Source organism: Branchiostoma lanceolatum, chromosome 2, assembly GCF_035083965.1.
Source record: "Branchiostoma lanceolatum isolate klBraLanc5 chromosome 2, klBraLanc5.hap2, whole genome shotgun sequence".
Taxonomy (NCBI): domain Eukaryota; kingdom Metazoa; phylum Chordata; class Leptocardii; order Amphioxiformes; family Branchiostomatidae; genus Branchiostoma; species Branchiostoma lanceolatum.
In genome coordinates this window covers 6,193,228-6,215,501 of record NC_089723.1, presented here as the reverse complement: position 1 = coordinate 6,215,501, position 22,274 = coordinate 6,193,228, and the positions used below count along the sequence as shown (strand labels likewise).

General features: G+C 42.5%; 1 protein-coding gene across 1 annotated transcript in view; it reads right to left on the bottom strand.

The window, feature by feature from the left end:
- The window catches only part of LOC136426561 (laminin subunit alpha-2-like), a 56,961-nt gene extending 37,276 nt beyond the window's left edge, over positions 1-19,685 (bottom strand). Inside the window, exons 1-26 of the mRNA XM_066415225.1 lie at positions 19,579-19,685; positions 18,782-19,062; positions 17,414-17,656; positions 16,847-16,906; positions 16,210-16,329; positions 15,491-15,580; positions 14,901-15,018; positions 14,176-14,294; positions 13,868-13,958; positions 13,333-13,415; positions 12,809-12,964; positions 11,850-11,990; positions 10,673-10,837; positions 10,317-10,430; positions 9,170-9,396; positions 7,714-7,939; positions 6,872-7,083; positions 6,304-6,515; positions 5,877-5,983; positions 5,144-5,324; positions 4,360-4,561; positions 3,591-3,756; positions 2,616-2,756; positions 1,786-1,953; positions 642-842; positions 91-218 (exon numbers count right to left, since the gene is read on the bottom strand). Of these exons, the coding sequence (XP_066271322.1) occupies positions 91-218; positions 642-842; positions 1,786-1,953; positions 2,616-2,756; positions 3,591-3,756; positions 4,360-4,561; positions 5,144-5,324; positions 5,877-5,983; positions 6,304-6,515; positions 6,872-7,083; positions 7,714-7,939; positions 9,170-9,396; positions 10,317-10,430; positions 10,673-10,837; positions 11,850-11,990; positions 12,809-12,964; positions 13,333-13,415; positions 13,868-13,958; positions 14,176-14,294; positions 14,901-15,018; positions 15,491-15,580; positions 16,210-16,329; positions 16,847-16,906; positions 17,414-17,656; positions 18,782-19,062; positions 19,579-19,636 (4,010 nt within the window). The 5' untranslated portion in view covers positions 19,637-19,685. The remainder of the gene's footprint in view (positions 1-90; positions 219-641; positions 843-1,785; positions 1,954-2,615; positions 2,757-3,590; positions 3,757-4,359; positions 4,562-5,143; positions 5,325-5,876; positions 5,984-6,303; positions 6,516-6,871; positions 7,084-7,713; positions 7,940-9,169; positions 9,397-10,316; positions 10,431-10,672; positions 10,838-11,849; positions 11,991-12,808; positions 12,965-13,332; positions 13,416-13,867; positions 13,959-14,175; positions 14,295-14,900; positions 15,019-15,490; positions 15,581-16,209; positions 16,330-16,846; positions 16,907-17,413; positions 17,657-18,781; positions 19,063-19,578) is intronic.
- Between the last annotated feature and the right edge of the window lie 2,589 nt (positions 19,686-22,274).

Sequence of the window (22,274 nt, the reverse complement as noted above, 5' to 3'; positions counted from 1 at the left end):
ACAATGAGTTTGGTTAATGGTTGACGGATAAACAGCAAGACTACAAATGATACTACACATCTAACTACTGGCAGTGCCTGCTGTACTTACTTGCATCTGAGCATGCTGCGTCCGTACGTAGCTTTGATGAGGATGGCCTGGATGTTCTGTAGGATCATCATCAGCTCAGCGCGGGTCGGAGTACGACTCAGGAGGGACTGGTACAGCTGCCATTTAAACTGCAAGAGAAAAACACAATTTCCTTTAGTGACAAAAAAGAAAATGCTGCTGAAAATGTGAATAAAACTGATCTAGACTTTTTAGAAGTAGATTTAAATTTACAGAATTGAATCCAATTGCTTGATTTTATTACATCATCATCAGTCTCCTCAGCTAGAGTTTGTTATTGTGTTTTCAGTTATTGTATTATTTTCCTTTCTGATGTGTACAACGAGAGAGCAAAGTTTTGGTGACCATCTGTCACCTTCCTCAGGGCAATGCTAATTGGTTCTACTTTACACTGCAGCTACAGCTGTGGGTGTATGTGTCACTGCTGAAGTGTGAAGAATGCTGTCTCAAATGCAACCAAGTTTATATCCCCCTCATCCATACAGCCTCATTAATCCAACATCTATTGTCAAAATAAGGTTAACAACGAGTACCTCCACAAGATCGATCTCGTGTCTGGCGGGAACAGCGGCGATGACTTCTGGGATGTCCAGTATGATGGCGGTGTCGATGCCGTGGATGACCACCTGCGGACCGTCCTCCTGTTGGCTGATGGTGTTCTCGGCACCGGGCGGGGCATTCGGGTCCTCTTCATACTCCACTGTGTACTTCAATTTACCTCCATAGGACGTGATCTGAAAGAGATTTGGCATCTTTGACAAGTAGACACTGTTGGGCAAGTTGACTGCCACTGTTTTGTAAGACTTTTACAATTTTGAACTTATTGCTGCTAGAAAACTGTCTGGCAGAAACGTTGCACAGAGGTTTGGCTTGTATGGAAGAGATATACATTGACAGATACTTGAGTAGATGGGAATAGCATTCCAGCAATGAGGACAGGCGCTTGTGTCAGTGTGAATGGCATTCAGTACCAAGGACAGGCACACCTGTTAATGTGAATAGTATCTAACACCAGGGACAGACTTGACTTATGTTGGGTGCCAGTCTTCCTCTGCCATTCGAACCACCTTGGCAGCCCAGAAGCTCCTCTCCTGCATACATGTTACAGTAGCTTTCCCGTGCAATTGTAAGTTTAACATAGGCCAAAAAAATGTTCTCAATAACGGTTAGCTCCTATGTTGCACATATATGTTGTGGTTTGATGGTCATATCTGTTTGGCCAACATGATGTGTGCTTTACAGTGAAGCAACTTTGTGAAACACTTTTCAATTGGCACGCTCACAAACTCTGATGAGACTTCAGGAAAAAAGGAAAGTGATCTTGATCCAGTTAAGCTCACTGAAGAGCTAATCTTCCACTGGTCGTGACAGAGAAGACAGATGCTATGCAATGTATTTACAGGTTCATTGTACCGGGAAAATTCCCCTAGCTCTTTTTGACAAGCACAATGGAACATTGGACCACAGCTTAACATCTCGTCCTAAGGACTGCAACCCTTTCCGGTAGCGTGCATGTCAGGTGAGTGACACAGCCAGGATCAAACTCGCAGCTAATCTAGTTCCAGAGGCAAGATCGCTAACCACTGGACTACACATGCTACCTCACAAGATAGATAATGTTACAGTTACTGTAGCTGTAAACCCTTCGACAGCTTTGACCCAAGAACTTAGTAATACCTTGTTGCCAAGGAAGACGTCGGGAAGGTTTAAGTAGACAGGCAAGAAAGGCAGCTCTTGAGCGTTCACTTCAACCTCATTTTCCCTGATAGTCAGGCCTCTCTGGCTCTGCTGAGTGCGGCGGATGTTGCTCAGGAAGAAGTTGTTGTTGTCAGCATCAGGTGTCACCTGTAAATGGAATTCAACATTGAGATGTCACAGGCATGTACAATTTTCGTATGATACTGTAAAATGCATTTAAGTTTGCATGGTTTTAATTTCGTGGTAGGGAGAAAACGGAGTGTTCGTGGTGGTTTTTAGTTCACATTTGAGACAATAGTAGACGAGGGGGTTGGATGCCAAAAAAATTCACGGTGGTTTTAAGTTCACAGCAAAGAGCTTACCGCAAAAACCGTTAACATAAAATCAACGTGAACATTTCTGCGTTACATTTTTACACTGTAGTACCTGGCTACACCATGCCCTAATGCATCAAAAGCTCTAAACAACTCTAGAAGAAAAAGTTTTGATACAACAATTACTATATACAATTGGGAAACAACTTCTTGCTGGTTCTCATGAACAGTACACTTAAACATTGGTACTTAAGTGATTGGTGTGTTTAGCTGTGTTGTGCCATGTGTGAACATTTCATATGACCGGGTCAAGTGACAACAATAGAAAATAGGGGATCACAACTCAATCATGAAAAGCTACAACAAGAGCTCTAGAAAAAAAAAGGTTTCATACAACTACTTGCTGGTTCTCATGCATGTACAGAAGATATTGCTTGCTACTTCAGAATCTGTATCAGTGCTTTCTGTGCTCAAGAAGCTGAAATGAATGCCTACCTGCTCTGTGACCAGGTTGGCCTGCCTGCACTGGTCGGTGATGCCGAAGCAGAAACAGCTGGTGCAGCCGTTGGGGTTCTCCTCCTCAAGGTTGAAGCTGCCCTCCTTGCAGAGGGTGCAGGATTTACCTTCCGTGTTGGGCTGTGGGAAAAGCACTAACTTAATGGGGACTGAAAGAGGACTAAAAGAAGCCCTTTACAGCAGGGCCTTACAACCATCCCTTAAAGGTGCCCTAAGCAATTTCAGGGGGTCAAACTGGAAATATTCTGGATAAAGTAATCTATACAAAATTGACATTTACTTCCCCATATTAGCACACTTGCATCATTATTTCATACTTTGGGCGTTTAAAAAGAGCACAGAAACAAGTCGCAAAAGGAGAATTTTATTTATTGGTACCACACCCAATAATCAGCCCAGAATCCAGCCGTAACCGTTTTCTGTTGACAATTTTTGGTAACTTCTGGCCGTGTGAGGTCACAATGCCCGAGCACATTGAGCCATGACCATGTGATTGATTCTCTGGAAGCTTTCATGACTTATCGGTCGGAATCGCGCTTGTTCGGAAGATTTGAAATAATGGCTGGCTTCAGATTTTCAAACACTTATATTTGAGATGTGTTTAGTGTTTGCAGAAATCATTCATTGCATCAAGCTGATTCAGATGTTGATACCATTCTAGAGAGCTCGCTAGGACTCATCTAATTACAGTGCAAAATATACAGATAAAAAAAAACTTCGGAATCCCAAGAATTAGTAGCCTCTTCCATTGGCCCCCTGACTGACCTGACTTGACCTGCAATGTCTGATATCTCATGTCCTTTTTGCAAGTTTGACCTTTGCAGTGACACCATCTTTCCACTCACTTTCTGCCACTCTACTGAAAGTGAATTCAAATAGTTACGGACACACACAGACACACCGAAAACAAAGCCTCCCTACACGGAGGCAACAATATAGACACGAGACTCCTACCTTGCACGAGCATGTCCCGTTGTCAGCACAAGCACAGACATCGTTGGCGTTGCAGGTGTTGGGATCAGTCCCTGCCTGGTTACAGGTGCACTCCCGACAGTTGGGGAAGTCGTGGAAACCAAACTGGCACATGTTGCACTGACGGCCACTGAAGTCATTAAGGCACCTAAAAATGGGAAAGAAACAGCTGTTAGTTTCATTCTTCATCATCAGTTGGCGTGCTTATTGCAACATCAGGGTTATACCGCCCCTTACGAGTAGCGTGCATGGTCCAGTGGTTAGCGACCTTGCCTCAGGAACTAGAAGCCCCGAATTCGATCCCGGCTGTGTCGCTCACCCGACATGCACGCTATCGGAAAGGGTCACAGTCCTTAGGACAGGACGTTAAGCTGTGGTCCACTGTTCATTGTGTTTGTCGAAAAGAGCTAGGGAAATTTCCCCGGTACAATGAACCTAATACTGTACATAGCGTCTGTCTTCTCTGTCACGACCAGTGGAAGATTAGCTCATCTGTTCATTGAGTTCATTTGAGCTAAACTGGTTCGAGATCACTTTCCTTTCCTTTCCTTTACGGGGTGACATACTCTTCCGTTGGCTGATACAAGACAGGGATGCGCCAGGTCTCCCATCTGATCATGAGTGAATGATGTAAATCGCCGTATGGTTGATACGAGACGGAGGTTTGCCAAGTGCTAGGCCTCCATTCAGGAGCTTTTCAGTGAATCACCAAGTCCAGACAGAAGGACTTGGACCATTGCACACCACTCACTTGCACTGTCCAGTGGTCAGATCACAGTCGCTCCCTTCTGATCCGACAGGATCACAGTCACAGGGGGTACAGCCGTTCAGCCCGTCCCAGCCAAAGGTCTCTGGTTTACAGCTCTCGCAACGGTTGCCTTCTGTGTTCGGCGGGCAGATGCAGTCTCCGGTTTGGTCGTCACAGAAACCGCCAGTACGGGGGCAGTTACAGGCTGGAAAACAGCACAATTAGTCACAGGTAAGAAAAAAAAACATGGAGTCTTTCCAAAACAGAAAATACACATTAGCTGCATCCACTACACTAACTTAAAGTAGTGTAAATGCAGAAATGTTACTTTGCAGTGATTCAATTTCATGGTAGGAAGAAAATAGAGTGTTCGCGGTGGTTTTGAGTTTGCGTTTGAAACAATAGTAGCACTACAGTCATACAATGGAACGGCTTTTTGCAGTGGTTTTAAGTTTGCGGTAAAGAGTTCACTGCAAAAAACGTTCAACATAAAACCACCACGAATATTTCTGCATTAATAATTGCATAATTGGGCACAGAACAGCCGCTAAAAACACCTTACTCCAAAGACTCCAGCTGTGGAAGAACTGGGGGTGTGCACCATTCACTGACACAATCAAGTAACCCTAAATATATAACAACTGCATTTAAACAAAAGACGACATTCAAACTAAAACACTTTACCTTTAGCCATTTGGCACCCAATTCCGTATTGGTTACAGCAGGGAGTTAGGCAGCAGAGACAATAACATTATTATCTAAAAATTCAACAACATGATTTTCTTACCCTTGCATCCGTCCTCAGAGAAGCCATAGAAGCCAACGTCGCAGCGGTCACACTGCTTTCCTCCGACCCCAGGTTTGCAGCGACACTGACCGTCCTCGTCACACTGGGTGGACAGGGAGCCCGTACCGTCACAGTTACAGGCTGTACAGCCCTCCCCGGAGTCAATGCCAAAGAACCCCACCTGTAGGGACGAAGAGGTACAATGTAACAGACTATAGCTATATATAGGCCTTCATAGAAGTGTTGAAGACTGCAGGCCTGGGATACTTAATGAATACTCCTTGTTGCGTTTATTGGACTAGATTGCAGTATGATTTTGTTGAGTGTCTCCTTTTACTGCTAGCTCTGTGGCATTGATTTTAATTTTTTATTTCATTTCATTTTATCAGAATGTGTTATACACGAGGGACACAGGCAGCTATTGCTTATGTCGTGACCCACACATAATATACCCGTTTTTGCACTTTGGTGGAGTAAGGAAAGTCATTTAAAGTGCCTTTTCCCAATTGGGCACAACATTGGTGGAGCTGCATAACATGATGTCATAGCAGCAGTGGATTGCTCATTCTTTCACAAAGACTGGAGCTGGACTGTCGAAAATTTGGATTGTCCAAAAATTTGGTATTGGAGATAAGAGTTCTATTTTGCTTAAGAAATGATACATCGTCAGCTTAAGAAATGATACATCGTCAGCTTTACTGTGATTGTAACAACAGGTTAAACGGGAACTCACGGCACACTGGTCACAGTCCCGTCCCACCACGTTGGGTCTGCAGCGACACTGGCCGGAGTTCAGGTTACAGTCCTCCTGGTACGAACCACGGGGGTGGCAAAGGCATCCTACAGCACAAACATGTAAAGCAACAGCATTGAGCCTTCTACATACTGAACTACCAATGCACAGGTGCCAGAGAAGAGGTGAAAAGATTTCTTTAATAATGATTAAAGTTAAAAACCAAACCTTCCATTCATTCCAGTCATTCTCTTTTGCATCAAGTAAATGAAATCACAGAATGACAGTTGTAACTTTAAAAGAATAACTTTAAGTTATCAAATACACCGTTCACCCTGTCTATACTGATTGGTTCTGAGATCAATTCAAATTCTCAACAGAAACATAGGTGTGCAGCAGAAATGCACAGGAAGGTTAAATTCCTCACGCTGACAGTTCTTGGCGTTGATGGCATCTCCGAAGTAGCCGTCGGCACAACGTTCACACTCGTCGCCAGCTGTGTTCCCTACGCACTTCAGACACTCGCCGGTGATGGTGTCGCAGTTGCCTTCGTCGGAAGGGTCGATGTTACCGTTACAGGTGCACTGCTTGCACAGGTTGCCCACCTCGAGGGGGTTGCCAAAATAGCCGTCAGCACACCTGGTGATGATAAACAATGGAACATCAAGTCAATGATGATACCAACAGAAAAGGTGGAAAAATTGACTACAGTCAAACCTATACAAGTGATCACCTTTTTTACATAAAGACCACTAGGCCCTTAGATAATTATCGCCATTGACACAAGAGTTATAATGCATACACTCAGCACTTACACTTCACCCATCATTCATGCACATTACGGGGTTAGGTAGCAGGGAGAAGGTTAAACAAGTTGACATTTACTTTTCACATTGAAAGCCTTCATATCACAATTTGACCAAATTTACATTGAATACAGGGCAAAGAGGCAGAAAGAATGTTAAACAATAAGCGACTGAAAAGTTGACATTTACTTTTCACATTGGAAGCCTTCATATCCAGGTGGGCAGCGATCACAGAAGACGCCCCCGTCCATCGCCACACAGGTGGGGCTGAAGTTGTTGGAGTCCTCTACCAGGGGGCAGGCGCAGCGGGAGCAGTCGTCGGGCGTGCCCCGTGTGGCGTCTCCGTAGTAACCGGGAGCGCAGACCTCGCAGTTCCGCCCGGCTGTGTTGTGCTGACAGAACTGGGCAAGGGCAGAATTTGAACTTAGTGAAAAGTGATCTTTTACCAGCAAGCTAATCTTCACTAATTGCAACAGAGAAGACAGATGCTCAGATGCTACAGTATGTGCAGTATTTACAGGTTCATTGTACCAGGGAAATTCCTCTAGCTCTTTTCAACTGTGAAGCACAATGAACAGTGGACCACAGCTTTACATCCCGTCCTAAAGTCCCCGTCAAAAATAAGAAATTCAGCTCGGCCGACGTGTTGGCGAGCTTCAAATGTACATTTTCGGCCGCAATAAGGCTGACGTCCTGTCAATTACGCGGGCTTCGGGCGATTTTTAGAAATAAAAATTGATCTAAATATTGGCCTTTTACCAGGTTAGTGGATACTGACTTCGTCCATGTCCATGAGATGGTACCATCTCATGGAGGATTTTTAGTTTTTAGTGTTTGACGGACGTCGCCCGAGCTTTGGGCGATCTACAAAGTCGGCCGACGCTTGCATGAATTGTGACCCCGGCTTTAGGACTGCTTCACCATGTATATAGTAGTTGTCTATGTTAAGAAAGACTAGACATGTCAGATCATATTGATCTCTCATAGCTTATCATTATTCAAAATAGAGACTAGCTAGTTGCTGATCTTACCAAACATGTGCCCGTCACATCGTCACACTCTTCTGCGTGGCCATTACACTGACAGGGTTCGCACTGCCCTCCGTACAGCTGCCCGTTCACACGACGGTAGCCCCTGATGCAGCCTTCACAGGACAGGCCGGTGTAACCAATCGGGCACTGACACTGTTCCACATCGGACGCCAAAGTGGGGCCCACAGCATCTTGGGAAGCTGACTCCATGGTTACGGAACTCAAGCTGTGAGAAACAAACATTCACATCATGTCCATGCTTAGACTTTAATACAATACAATACAATGATAAGTTGATCATTTTTGTTGCAAAGTGTACAAATGTAGATTCTGACCTAGAAAATCTCAAATAAGACACAAAATCTACAGGTGGTGTATTCCGACAATTCTGGTATATTGTTTAATTTTTTAGATGTGGTTGGTTCTGAAATGTGCTCGAAGTGTGGCTCTCCTCAAAGTTTAACACAGGACCTCCATCTAACTTTCTAGCCGACGGACGTCCCTAACCAAACCTAGGTACTCATTTCAACCTGAGTGAAGTGAGGAATGTCATGCAAAGTGCCTAAAGAAATTCCTTAGGGTACAACATCGGTGGCATGACAGGGGATTCGAACCCAGGACCTCTGAATTCTAGGCCAAACACCCTAACCATTACGAAGACATGACGCCACATTTGCAAAAAGAAATTACAGAAATGTTTGAAAATTAAGGACTTGATCACAGATCAGTCACAAGCTCAGGACTGTCTTCAAGACCTGTCCCTCTGTCCTTGCTTGTTAGGACAGACAAAAATTTCACACGATCTGTCCCAAATATCTGAACTTCATGACATGAAATAGATGAAAATGTATTTTTGTAAGCTTAAAGTGACATATTTTAATGTTACAACAAAAAGAAACAACATGGGCTCCCATGAGTGGGACAGAAAAAAAAGGAGACAGGCTAGAACAGCTCAGCTCTAATTATCATGGAAGCTCATCTGTGTTGGTAGTAATCATAGTACAATGCTAAACTTTCTTCCAACACCAACTTAAAGGTATTCACGGATCAAATTTTCAACGGCCCCTGTTGCCTTCTTCAGGATCAATAATGACCAATCACTTCCGAACGTAAAACTTCCTGGCACGTTTGACCAATTGCTGACGCTACGTATCCGTAAAGACAATTGTGTCAATAAAGTCAGGTGTCTATAACTTACGCGAATTTACATTCGGAAATAACTAGTCATTATTGATGCTGAAGTAGGCGACATTGGTCATTAAAAATTTGATAAGTGAATACTCGCTCCAGGGGCTGGGGATCACCAGAACCGACTGGAGGGTCTATGCCGAGAGCAGACCAGCCTGGCGAGCCCTATGCATGTCTGCAGCCGCCATGCATCAGACACTGATGCCTGCAAACGATTGATTGAATACCTTAGCGTTGGAAGAAAGCATTGTATTAAGCTCAGCTTTACCTTGATTCCACAGGGTTGGTGTTGTATGTTGCCCTGATCAGCAGCTTGGTCACATCTGCCAGGACCGTCATGAGCTCCGTGCGGGAGATTCTTGCGCCGGCGTTGAAGGCGGAGTTGGGGTCGGCGTACTCTCTCCACCCGCTGGGGATGAGGTAGACGGTGACGGTCTCCTCCACACTGGGGCCAATTAGTCTGTTCTCTGTATATGTGATGCTCCTGCCACTACCCTATGGCGAAATGATCCAGTTAGATAAAGGCATGAATATAACAAGATTAAGGTACAGTCAAACCTGACCGGGCAACTACCTGGCGCAGGCTACCACCTCCAGTTGCAAGCCACGTTGTTTGTATTGTCTGTATTGCGTACCCGGTAAACCGCCTCTTGGCGTAACACACCAGGTTTATACCTAAGAGTACAAGCTGCATATCTGGACAGATATATTTGATCCACTCACACCGGGAAGGACCCCTACTCTTTTTGATAAGCGTGGTGGGTTCTTTTACGTGCTCAAGGTTTGGCTCTCCTGAAACAAGGGACTTCCATTTAACGTCCTATCCGAGGGATGTCCCTAATCGAAGCTAGGTACTCATTTTCACCTGAGTGAAGTGAGGAAAGTTGTGTAAAGTACCTTCAAGGTTTCCCAAGGGCACAACATCAACAAGACAAATCAGGGGACCCTGGGTTCTAGGCCAAACACCCTGCCACTGCACCACCGCAATGCCACCAGTTAGATAAAGGCATGGTTTACATAACAAGATCAAGGTACAGTCAAACCTGAGTGGGCAACCAACTGGTGCAGGCTACCCCCTCCAGTCACAAGCCACATTAAAACAGTCCCATCCATTTTTACATAGTTAACCCCACCCTGTCCTGAACGACCACCTGTCCTCAGCAACCATTTTTCCTCAGTCCCTGGAGTGCTTGTTTAATCCAGGTTTGACTGTACTGTACTTTAATGTTGTCAAAGGAAAACACCATTGATTTATTGAAGTAAGATATCCTTCAAAAGATGTGGTACAGTTTGGATCTAAAACCACATTGTACCAATGCAGAGACAACTTGAACACCATACACCAATTTATGAATAAATGCAAATGTCTTTGTCTGTTCGATGCAATGAGCTTATATTTTTTGGTAATCCCTTACCTCCATAATAACATCAATGTCCATGGTAGGTCTTGCTGAGGGGTCTGGGATATCACCTCTGTCAGATATCCGGTATGACACTGAGTACCGCAGGACTCCGCCATACGACTCCAACTGGGAAATAAACATGTGTCAGCATGGTCTGAGATGTTACTGAGTTGTCCAACAATGTGACACTCACTTGAAGTTGAAACTGACTCCTCTTTGACTGTTGATTCAAGCACGCAAGTTTATCTTTTACCATGCCTGTGACCTGTCAGTATATTTTTCAATATTATACTCAACAAGCATCATACTATTTTTGAAAGTAGGAAAGTTTAAGCAAGGAGGTTAAGCTCCAATTTTTGTATTCTAACCTGGTTGCCGAGGTATTCCCTCGGAGCACTCCAGTAGTACAGACTCCCCAGGTCCCGGGCAGCTTCGAAGTGCGGCACAGTGATGCGGTTGAAGCCGTCGTCCCTGGGGTACACAAACCTGTCCCCCTGGGGCGCCCTGACTGTCCACCCCTGCATGGTGGTGATCTAGGAGGAGGGGAAATCATCTTTATTTTGTACAAGTTGCAAACGTACATACATGTAAGAGGGTCAGCATTTCATTCCATTTCGTTCCATTTCGTTCCATTTCACACTTTCTGGGGACCGATGTACGAAGGGGGGAAATATGCTGAGTCTCGCCCTGAATCGTGTATGGTTCAGGGCTGTCTCCAACTTTTTTATTTTGTCCCACTCATTTTTTTGGGAAGCCAATGTTGTTGATTTTCGTTGTAAAATCTGTCATTTTCAGCTTACAAAAATACATTTTTCAGATTTTTTGGACCAATAGGGTGAAATTTTTTTCCACCCCAACAGTTAAGAAGATCTGGTGAAGCCACACACACATAGCTGGCAAACTTCGATGGTGATGGTGAACAATTCTTGAGTTATGCTGACCACAATTATCAAGAATCACAAACAGACACACAGACAAACGTGTCTGTTTGTCTGTGTGTCTGTTTGTGATTCTTGTGATTCTGTGATTCTGGCCCAAAACAATACCTCCATTCTCATGGAGGTAAAAATGAAGGTTCCTTTTAACTCACATAAGTTAGCAGCTTATTTATTTATTTATTTATTTATTTGCAAGTGTAACAAGACACTACACAGTCTCTCAGGCAGCATGGCTGATTTCGAGAGCCAACATTTACAGGGACAAAAACACAAAATGTATAAATAGAAAATTACACTTTTTTCGTTGTCTTAACTAAGTTATAATACAGTTTAACTTAGTTAGCAGCTGGAGACAAAATAGCAAAAAATGTGCTTTGACTAAAACTTGCAAATGTTTGTAGATTGCTGTGAACACAAAAGAGATAATCATTGCAATATTCCTGTTAAGCTGTACTTCTGTGTTCCTATCAAAAGAAGGCTTACATTTTGGCCATGATCAAAAGAGTTCAATTACATCATAAGAAATGTTACTGTCTTCATACTCTTGATAAATTTCTTTTCAACTTCCGCCATACCATGGAGGTAAAAATGAAGGTTCCTTCCGTACCTGTTCCCTGTACCACGGCACACTCTGACACTGGTTGGTGACGTCGAAGCAGAAACAAGGCTGGCAGCCGTACAAGTTGTTCTCTTGCAGGCTATAGAACCCAGCTTTGCAGCGATCACAAAACTGACCGTCAACATTGTCCTGTTAGGAAGTGGGATGACAAATCACAAATTGTGATTGCATGACATTCAGGAGCGTATACTGTAATTCACTTTATCTTCACGGTATAAGGAAAATAGACATTTTACCTGAACATGAACTTCACGGTGGCGGCAAGTGATTTATAGAACAGATGTGTGAATGAATCATAAGCAACAATAGGTTTTTTCACTGTGATTATAAATTCACTGTTCAGAGGTGACCGTGAAAACAGTGAACATAAAGTTACAGTCACTGTGAAAGAAACAAGAAGTAAAATATCTTACTAAGTTTTACCATACTGACTTGATCAATTTTTTATCTGTTGTCCCCTGGCACTCATTAACCTTTGGCACTCTGAAGTAGTTTTTGGAACCCAATTTCCTTTTGTTTACAGAGTTAGGCAGCAGGGAGAAGGTTAAATATTTGACAACCTATTTTAAGATTCACAATACACTATCTTTAATAGGGTATTCATGGTTGCTAGGGGAAAAAAGTGCCTATAGCCTAATACTATAGGGGTGGGTGGGAGGCTACTTTGGTTAGCTGTAACTCTGAAACCATGAACAAGATAATAAAGCAGTCTTCAGTTTTCAAATACCTACCAAGTGCCCTATCAACTTAAAGTAAAGTTTGAAACTTCTTGGTCAGACATTGATTTTTGCAAAGTACAGATAAACGCCAAGGAAAAATGTTTAAAAACTAAAGTACATGTAAAGTAAACTTACATGGTTACTAGTACTGTAATACAAATTGCCCATTCTCTCAAAACAGTAAACTATGCAAAGGAATTTGTCTTAGCAAAGATCTAGAGGTCTCACCTTGCAGATACATGGACCAACACAGACGTCTTCGTTCAAACTGCCAGCGACGCTACAGTCACACGGTTCACAGTTGGGGTAACCCGTGTAGCCGCGGGCACAGCGGTCGCAGCTCGATCCACCAAAACCGGGCTTGCAGTAACACTGGCCAGGCTCCTACATGTACAACAAGTAAAAAAATGTGCTGTTAAAACAACATTTGTTCAGTTTGCTCAAACTCTTGAAGTCCTGAGTGGCACAAAAGGCAGGACGTTTCCTTACTGTTTCTCCAGCAGGCTATATCTTTACAGGGAGGGGTTGCTAGGCCTTCCCCTTCAATGTGCTTGAGGCACCGCCTTGAACACAGGACCTTTTCACGACTCCCTTCCCAAACGGTGCAGCCCTGACTGATATGTCCTGTCCACAAAACTTTAACTTTGAGGCTGCTACCAGTTGAGCCACAGGGACATCCCTAGAACAACATTGGCTGTACTACAACTTCAGGTTTATCAATGTAAGATATGAAAGAATGGAGCACGTCTCACCAAGCCCTCTGAGATCCTGGTGTCATCCTTCACACACTGGCCCCTTCGGCCGGGGTCTTCACCAATAGGGTTACACTGGCATTCTGGAGGAAATAGACATATTAATACTTTACTGTAAGGTCATGGTCATACAAAGTATATTATGTTATATATAATAAGTAATTGCCACGAGCAGTCGGGAAAATATGGTAATGGTGTTTCCTTGGTCACACTGTAATGTCAGCATTGTGACTTTCTGGGGAATGTTAGTTCTTTCAATTATTACACATTTTACAAAGTATCCAAGTGACTAGCCTGAACATGACGATACATTGCACTTATAATTTATAGCCTGGAAAACTACAGGTCAGAGCTTTCTACTTTGAGGGCTTGTCTACAACTTCCCACATTAGAGATGCGCATATTACTTTCATTGAGCTGTGTACTTGAATAAAGAAAATATGGTAAATAGTGTTTGCTTGGTCATACTATAATGTCAACCTAAGAGGGATCTTCCCAGCATGACTGTTGACATGCGTTGATGACAGAAACTGACCTCTGCATGGGTTGGGATCGTCCCTTGGTATGCCTGCTGGTCGGTAGAACCCGTCAATGCACTGTTCACAGTTGTTACCCATGGTGTTAGCCTGTAACAAGGAACAACAGAAATTTGAGCGACATAAGCCCATGTGCTTTCAGACAAACAAACCTATACTTGCACATGATAGATTCATTTCTCAAATCCACGGTTACAATGTACATGTAGGTAGTCAAAAAAGAGTTGGCCAAGTGATAATTATGTACAGGTGGTCACTTGTGCAGGTACAATAGGACTGTATTGAGTTTAGAAGAAGAGCCCCCTACCCTGCAGTTCTGACAGACACCGCCGCCCTCGTAGATGCCGAGGATGTTGACGCTCTCCCTGCGGTCGGCCACACCCTGGTCGTACAAACACTCGTCCGCATGGCCGAAGCACTGGCAGGCTGGGGAAACACAGGTCCAACATTAGTGTCACTCAATAACTCTAATTAACAGTGTCTTAACTCAAGGTCACCAACCAACCGAAGGCCAGCAAAGAAATCAGAAATTAAGTTTTCTGTCATTCAAAAATAACAGGTAACAACCCAACATTCTTTTTATTGGTCACTAACCGGCCAAAAGAAAAAAAAAATTTCAGAGAAAAAAGTAAAAGCATTCAGTAGCTTTATACAGGGCTGTCTCCAGGACCAATAATTGTTCCTCCATCCCAGGATGGGAATTTGTCTTTGGGATGGGAAGAAATTTTTACCCCATTCGTCCACAAATTCTTAACTTCAAGACATGAAATTTATGGAAATGTATATGAGATGATAGATTTAACAGCAAAAATCAACAATTTGCACTCCCAAACAATGAGTGGGATGGAAAAAAATTTAAAGCTGAAGACAGCCATGGTGACTGCTAGCTTAGAAATCAAAAGATTTACAGCTGTAGGATGACACTGCAAACAATAGCATAATAGCAGACATTGTTTCAAACTATTCACCATTCCACAACATGGAAAAATGTATGCCTTGTGAGATTCAATCTATGTCCAAAAATAATGTCACCTTCGCACTCATTACTGCTCTCGGCAGTTCCGGGTTGCCATGGTTTCTGGTTGAAGAGCGGACAGCAGCGTTCGCAGCTCTCACCGCAGGTGTTGTGTTCACACTGGCACCGCAGAGTCTACAACATTCACAAGGTACAAACTTTAGCTGATGCACTGAACGTTCTACATACTATGAAAGCAAAAATATTGCTTTCCAAATGAAAGATAACATTGGGCTATAATTATACTCTGTAGCTGGAAGCCACCATTAACATTAATCCGCCGGGTTACATAGAAACAGAGGGTTTGAGAGATCTCTAGTGCAGCACCCACCAGGTATGCACAGTGTAGACACATTTGTATGCAGAGTACATTATACTGGGGGACATTAGTTGGAGATCTGTTTGGACGTATCTTTTCAGGGTGGCGGAATCATGTACCCTGGTAGAATTATGTTTAGTAGATATCATATACATGTATATATGTTGGCTTCCAGCAGAGTAGACATTGTCTAAAATAATAATTACCAATGAAAGGACGAATATAAACTAAGTAAAATGTATTGAGCCCTGAAAGGTGTTCAGTTTCACAACATAAAAGAATGCTCACCTGGGCACCTGGAACTTGTGGGCAGACCTTGGCATGACCAAAACAGATACACTGTCCTCCAACAGAGACATCTTTGATGGAGTAGAAGTACTGTGGAAATGATCAAAATTGTCCCTCAGTCCTCCAAATTAGCATACAAATTCTGTTAATTCCTACCTGACCACGAACTCAATACACCTGCTACATAAGCTACAGTATTAAAGATATACAAGGTGGTATCTAAACCTTGTACATGTACATTAACATGACAGGTAAGTATTCATCAGCATTTGAATAGCCATATAACGTTTGATTGTAACATATAAAAGAAGCAAAATTACAATTTTTACACAGTTGAACCTGTACAAGTGATGCCAATGGGACCACTTTTTGCTGGTCCTTAAGTATACTTTTTCCATTGACACAAGCATTAAAAATCCTGTCTATAGCGACCACCTGTCCACATAGACCAGGTTTTATCAGTCCCCTGAGTGGTCTTCTTGGGCAGTTCTCACTGTAGTATCAAATCATAAAAATATTTTGGCAGTTTTTCCTTTTCTACATGCCAAAACTACTTTGACTTACTGTATGCTCTTCTAGTGACTCTCTAAGTGACGAGTGAAGAGTGATGGATGTCACTCAAAACGTCTGGAAGTAATGTACGAATCTTATCCAGTTGTACAGTTGGAATTGTCTTTAAATACTTTGGTTTAATTTTTTTTTAAAGAAAAAGACAGTACCCTTCTGGTGACAAAGGCATCAATGGTGTCGGGACGCTGTGAACTCAAGGTCATAAGGTCGGCGTTGAGGGTTCTGATTCGCTGGAGGCGCAGCCGAATGTAACGGGCAGAGGTGAACTCCTGTATGAGACCAGCACACATAGGGGTATTTGGTTATTTTATTTTTTGATCTGGCCTTCCTGAAGGTGGATTTCGAGAAATTTTCCAAAACATTTGAGGGAATGAATGAGTTAGTGGACTTTGAATTCGGAAAATTCCACAAAATCCATCCTCAGAAAAGCCAGATTGAAAAGCCCTATTCATATTGGTTGGGAAATGTCAGATCCTGACGTCACCTATTGTCACCTAACAATTAATGAATCAAATCATCAGGCGACACGGCGCGAGTTGCTAATGGCCGGAGAGCCCTAAACTATGACGGACTTATGTGAAACAAGTGATCATTAGAACTTGAGGTTGGGGTATATTTAGCATTATCATTATATATATTATAATAGTACTAGGCTTTCCAAATTTAAGTTTAGCTCCCCTAAAAGAAATAGAAGGACGCTGGGGGCAGAAATGACCAAAGTTTCCGTTCAATGTCTTCCAGGAAATCATACATATCGGTAGAAAAAAATAAGAAGAAACATCTTACCCTGAGGGTGTCTAAGGGGTTGTCTACACTGGGACGACCATTGATGAGGGAGACGTGAATCTGTGAACAGAATTCATATTAATTTAGAACACATAAAATGTACAAAGAGTTAACAGTACATGTAGTACATGTACTACACAAACATGATAGACAGCACATTCAATGCAACGGATTCAATAAAAAATTCAACTGCTTTCTAATATTGCTTATTACAGCTACACTTCATCAATGTTATAGGAAAAACACCAACAAAAGTCAGTCATACAACTTCCTCGAAAGCCCTATTAAAAGTAATTCTTGTTTCTTTCACTATAAATTTATGTTCACTATTCTCACAGTCATCTCTATACCGTGAACTTATCATCACAGTGAAAAACCTGTTGTTATTATTTATGATTCCTTCACACATCTGTTCTGTAAATCACTTGGCGTCAATGATGAGAAGTTTAAGTTCAGTAAAAATGTCCATTTTCCTTACACCATGAAATGTTGCTACTGTGAAGATAATATGAATTACAATACTGTTTCTGGATGGTAAACTGTTTAGAATAATGGCATAAAAGTCACCTCTCCATTCTCAAACGGAGGAAACCTGGAGTAGAAGGATGTGCAGATGACTTCATCGTCCTGGGTGAACTGGGGCGTACCAATGGTGGGGGTGATGTTGTAGTTCTGGTAACATTCCGAGTCGGAGACGGCAAAGTACTGCCACGGGCGGAAACGGACTCCGTCCAAGGACCGCTCCAAAATCCAGTTGCCAGGACGCGGAGTGATGGCTGTCTTGATGATCACATACGCCACTTGGAAGATCTAAGATTGAAGATCGTACAATGGATGTGTCAATAAAAAATCATTGAATCCACAGTGATTACTGCATACAAAGTAAGAAATCTTCAGCCTTCTGGATTCAGTGGATGCAAAATATTGCTATACCTGCACTCAGAGTTAGAATAAATGAAAATAAAGATGAGGTAGAAAAATTGGAATGTGACCTTGTCTCATTCCTTGGGTCCATCCAAAACAAAACAGCAACCGGACATGTCCTTACCTTGTCCCTGCTGCCTAACTCTGTAGCCAATAGGGAATTGGGTGCCAAACGGCCACTTCAGTGTACTAAAAGTTTAAGAGCATTCAGGAGATCATGTTGCTATATCACTGTTGTCTTTTTTCAATTGCTCAATAACAATGCAGGAAAAAGACTCACATGTGTATCCAGTTCATCTCTTTTCCATTGGCTGCTCCTAACTGGAAAGGATAGGGAGAGGAGGCAGGAAAGGTAGCAGTTTGAAAGTTCATTGGAAAAATCACTTCTATGTGGACAGGTAGTCAGTACTAGTCAATATAGACAGGGTTCTTAGTGCTTGTAACAGGAAAAATTACCAAGAAGTGGTCACATTGGCCAGGTGGTCCTTATGTAGAGGTGGTCATTTGTACAGGTTTGACTGTATGCTAAATACAGCATGGAAATACAAAGCAAAGAGAGGGAGGCATGCAAAGAAAAGGAAACATGCAAACAAATTTCTAAAATTCACATGTCTCTGTGGCATGCTTTACCGGTGCAGATTAACACCTTATGACAAGTTTTTCTAATTACTGTATTAATACCAGCTAATTCGATTTTGCCAAAAAAAAGGACCAATATTCATCAGTCTTCCAAGGATACCTGGGTCAGTTGGCAGTGAAGTTGTATAACTCCTTAATGGTCAAAATCAAATTTAGTCTAGTCTTCTTGACTACCCGGAGGAGGATCACAAATAATCCAATCCAATTGCAATCCAATCTGGGGAAAACCAATTGGATTGGGAGCATTCATACTGGATTGGGTCATCATTTTAAGTCACTTTGATGTTTAAATCACTTCATTATTTTTAGTGAATACGCAGCAAAAGAATTGTTTTCATCATCTTTGAATCAGGATGACGAGACATTACTGACCTGACCCAAGTCCAGTGTGATGGTGACCCAGTTGTACTGTCGTCCCTGAGAGATGGTCGGACTCTGCCACCAGCTGTTGGTCCCGTCGATGGCGTTCTCTATGGGATGGCGTAAGTACGGGTCATTGTCATCGCAGACGCTGCACTGCGAGGCTTGTGGAAAAAGCCTCCCCGGCACGTGTTCCACCAGTTTGCAGTAGTTCTCGGGTCCGTTCAGTCCGCATGTCGCGTTGGCCGTAATCTGCGCGTTTGTAGCAAGGTTGAAAATCAGTGGGAAGAGACCTGGAAGTGGGAAAATGAATTATTATTATTATTATCATTATCATTATAAAAGTGATGCTTGTGATGAAAATATCTATGGGTCACAGGAACAACAAAAAGTTAATTTCGAAGCCTGCATAATTTAACACATCACACATCCAAACCTACTAACGTGAAAAAGACCGTCGCCATGGCAATGTCTTTTTCATTAGCACTCTTGTTTCTTGGTGTGGAGTAGAGTATGGTGCTTTCGGCCAGGTAGGAATTCTAGGACCCTCTAGTTTCCGGTTTGGGCCACTCTGAAGTATTGAAGTACTCTTACTAGCAGATCTATTTTAGAAAGCATTTAGGAAAGAAGTTTTTAACGTGCTCGACTTGCTATGCTTGCGAAGGAACACGAACAACTTTGCTGTCACTGCACGTCGACCAAAAAAATCACAAACCACTTCCAGCACCGTTACACGCGACAAAGTGCTGTGGAACTGCCTAGGATCTCGGCAACTTGCAGAAGAGCGTGAAATAAAAAAAGTCACATACCTTGAGCAGATGTGGCGACCCACAATATCGTTGTACACAGCAATATTCGAAGCACCATATCTGTCCTGTGTTCCAACCTAGAACTGAGACTGTGAGAGTGAGAGTGCACCGTGCTGAGGGTATGGCATCGCCCACATATTTATAGGGGAGCATGTCTATGATCTCTTTGTCTGTATGACTTTTGAAACTTTTAGTCGAGTAGCAAACACTCTAACTCTTGTCATAAAGGTTTTAATATATTTAAATCATATAGATATTGATATTTTAACATGATGTTAGTATTTATAAAGAGAACAGTAAATAAAAGTAGCCCCTTTTTAAGTGGTATGATCTGACGGAGAGTTACACATTAACACTATTGATCTATTAAGGGCGAGGCGTCTTTGTTTGACTAGTTTTGTTTTCACGTACAAGTCTGTAGTAAGATATCAAAACATTGAAGGTGCCCCTTGTTTGACCCCTCCCACACACGCCTATTGTGTAACGTTACATGTATCTGTATTGCAGGTATAAGCCGTTTGGCGTAACACACCAGTTTCGCAGACACGCGGTGCGATAGCAGCTGAAATCTAATCTTTACTACTGGATGAAAAAAACATATGTATCTTATCCAGTTGTAAAGATTAAATTTTATTACTCTATGCTGATTACTTGGACCAGAAGGCCCGGGATCAAGCCCCGGGTAGGACATCTCTGGACAAGAGGCGCATTGAGTCATACCAAAGACTTTATAAAAATGGTACATACTTCTGAAACAGTATGGAAGTTAAACACACTTCACTGCCAGTGGACTGGCCCCCTGCTGCAGTGATTGCACCACAGTGTGGCCCAGGGCTATGAAACGGAGATGGGCACCGCCCTATACACCTTATGGTGTGGGAGGATTTTAACTAACTCTATCATGTCTATTGCTGACCTGGATGACTAATATTCACAAACGTAGCTGTTTATAGTATATTCCCCAAGCTGAGGTTTCAGTCGGTGGGCTAAAAATTAGGGTCCATTCACACTTGTGCGTATATTAAAGTCCGTATGAGTTGCACAAAAACATTTGGTTCAGGTATTGAAGAAGTAATTTTCCGGTTGGATTTACCACGCTCAACGGTGGGTCAAAGTAGAAAACATCTTTTCCCCGCAAACTTTTATTCTCCAAGCAGAGGATTCGATCAAGCTTCGATCGAGAGGGGTAGTTTTGTCTGGGATTTCTAACGTCCCTCTCCTCTCACTTTCAAAATGACCTTTATGTGTCTAGAGTGATTAGATTTGAAAGGCTTGATGCGTTCCGATATCTTGCAGAGGTGAGAGGAGAGGGACGTTAGAAATCCCGGACAAAACTACCCCTCTCGATCGAAGCCTCTGCTTGGAGAATAGCAAATTAACTTAACTTAAACCAAAAAAAAATGTCAACACGCAACTCATACGGACTTCAATAAACGCACAGATGTGAACGGGACCTTAGTAGTGATTGAGATTTCATTCGTTTCCAAGTTGCATTTGTCTTTCGTCTGTGGAGGGAGACAGACGAAATAAAGCGGCGACAACTACTAGACCGAAACCTCTGCTTGGAGAATAGTTATACTACAGTGTACACTGAACAACCTGTCACACTTCTGTACTCTCCAAGCAGAGGAGTGGTTCCGGCTGGTTTTTGACGTGTTTCTAGGCGTTTTTGTCGGGCTTTCAACTTTGTCACGTTTTTTGGTCTCTATAAAAGACACACAAATTATGACAAAGTAGAAAGCTCGACGAAAACGCCTAAAACACGTCAAAAACCAGCCGAAACCACTCCTCTGCTTGGAGAGTGAACCTCTGCACATCCAGCACTATTCTAGGAAAATACGAATGTTTGAACACATCAATCCTAGGTTGATAACTCTGGTACTTGAAGCAAAGGCATGACCATTTTTTTTGTTCCTTTTTATCTGGTATTAGGCCATGTTGATTTGATTATATGGATGACATCCTCTGGGAACCCCAAAACTGATGCGAGCGTGAAAATAGATAAAAAGTTTGGCAAAAAAACGTTGCCTTCATTATGAAATCAGGACGTTTTAACAAATGACGAAACACAGAAGCTGTTGACTTGAAGATTTATCAACACTGGTGTGTCTTATGAATTGAGAGCAAAAATCAAAGCTTCGTTGAAATCTTGTTGAAAAAAAGCTGTGTTTCCATTAGTCATGTCAAACAAGTGGCACTTTCATGTAACAAAACTAAGTTCATTCGATCATCCAAGATAAAAGTCTTTCAGGAAAAAATCGAACTCATTTGGACACTCTTTTTTGAGGCTGCAAAGACCCCGTTAAATTCTTTCAAATAAGCATTTCAATTCATACATACATACATACATACATACAAAAACACAGCGTAGTAACATGTACTGTGACTGCCCATTTTGAAATACTAGTACGCCGACGGTATCCCAGCGACTCCTATCTGTTTCTGTCAATACTGCATTGCCGCTATCAATGACTGCAGTTTTGACAAGAATCGACGGAGGTCGCTAGTAGACCGTCTGTGACCCGGTGTCATGTCGAATAAACTACGCACACAAAGTTTGGAAACTTTACTTTGGTTGATCATATTTCCGTTGTTTCTTGATCAATTTCAATGCATTATATATCGTTAGAAAGCCTGTGTAATTTCCTTTCCTATGATACCCAACTCATTATATGAATGAAGACCTTTATTGCACA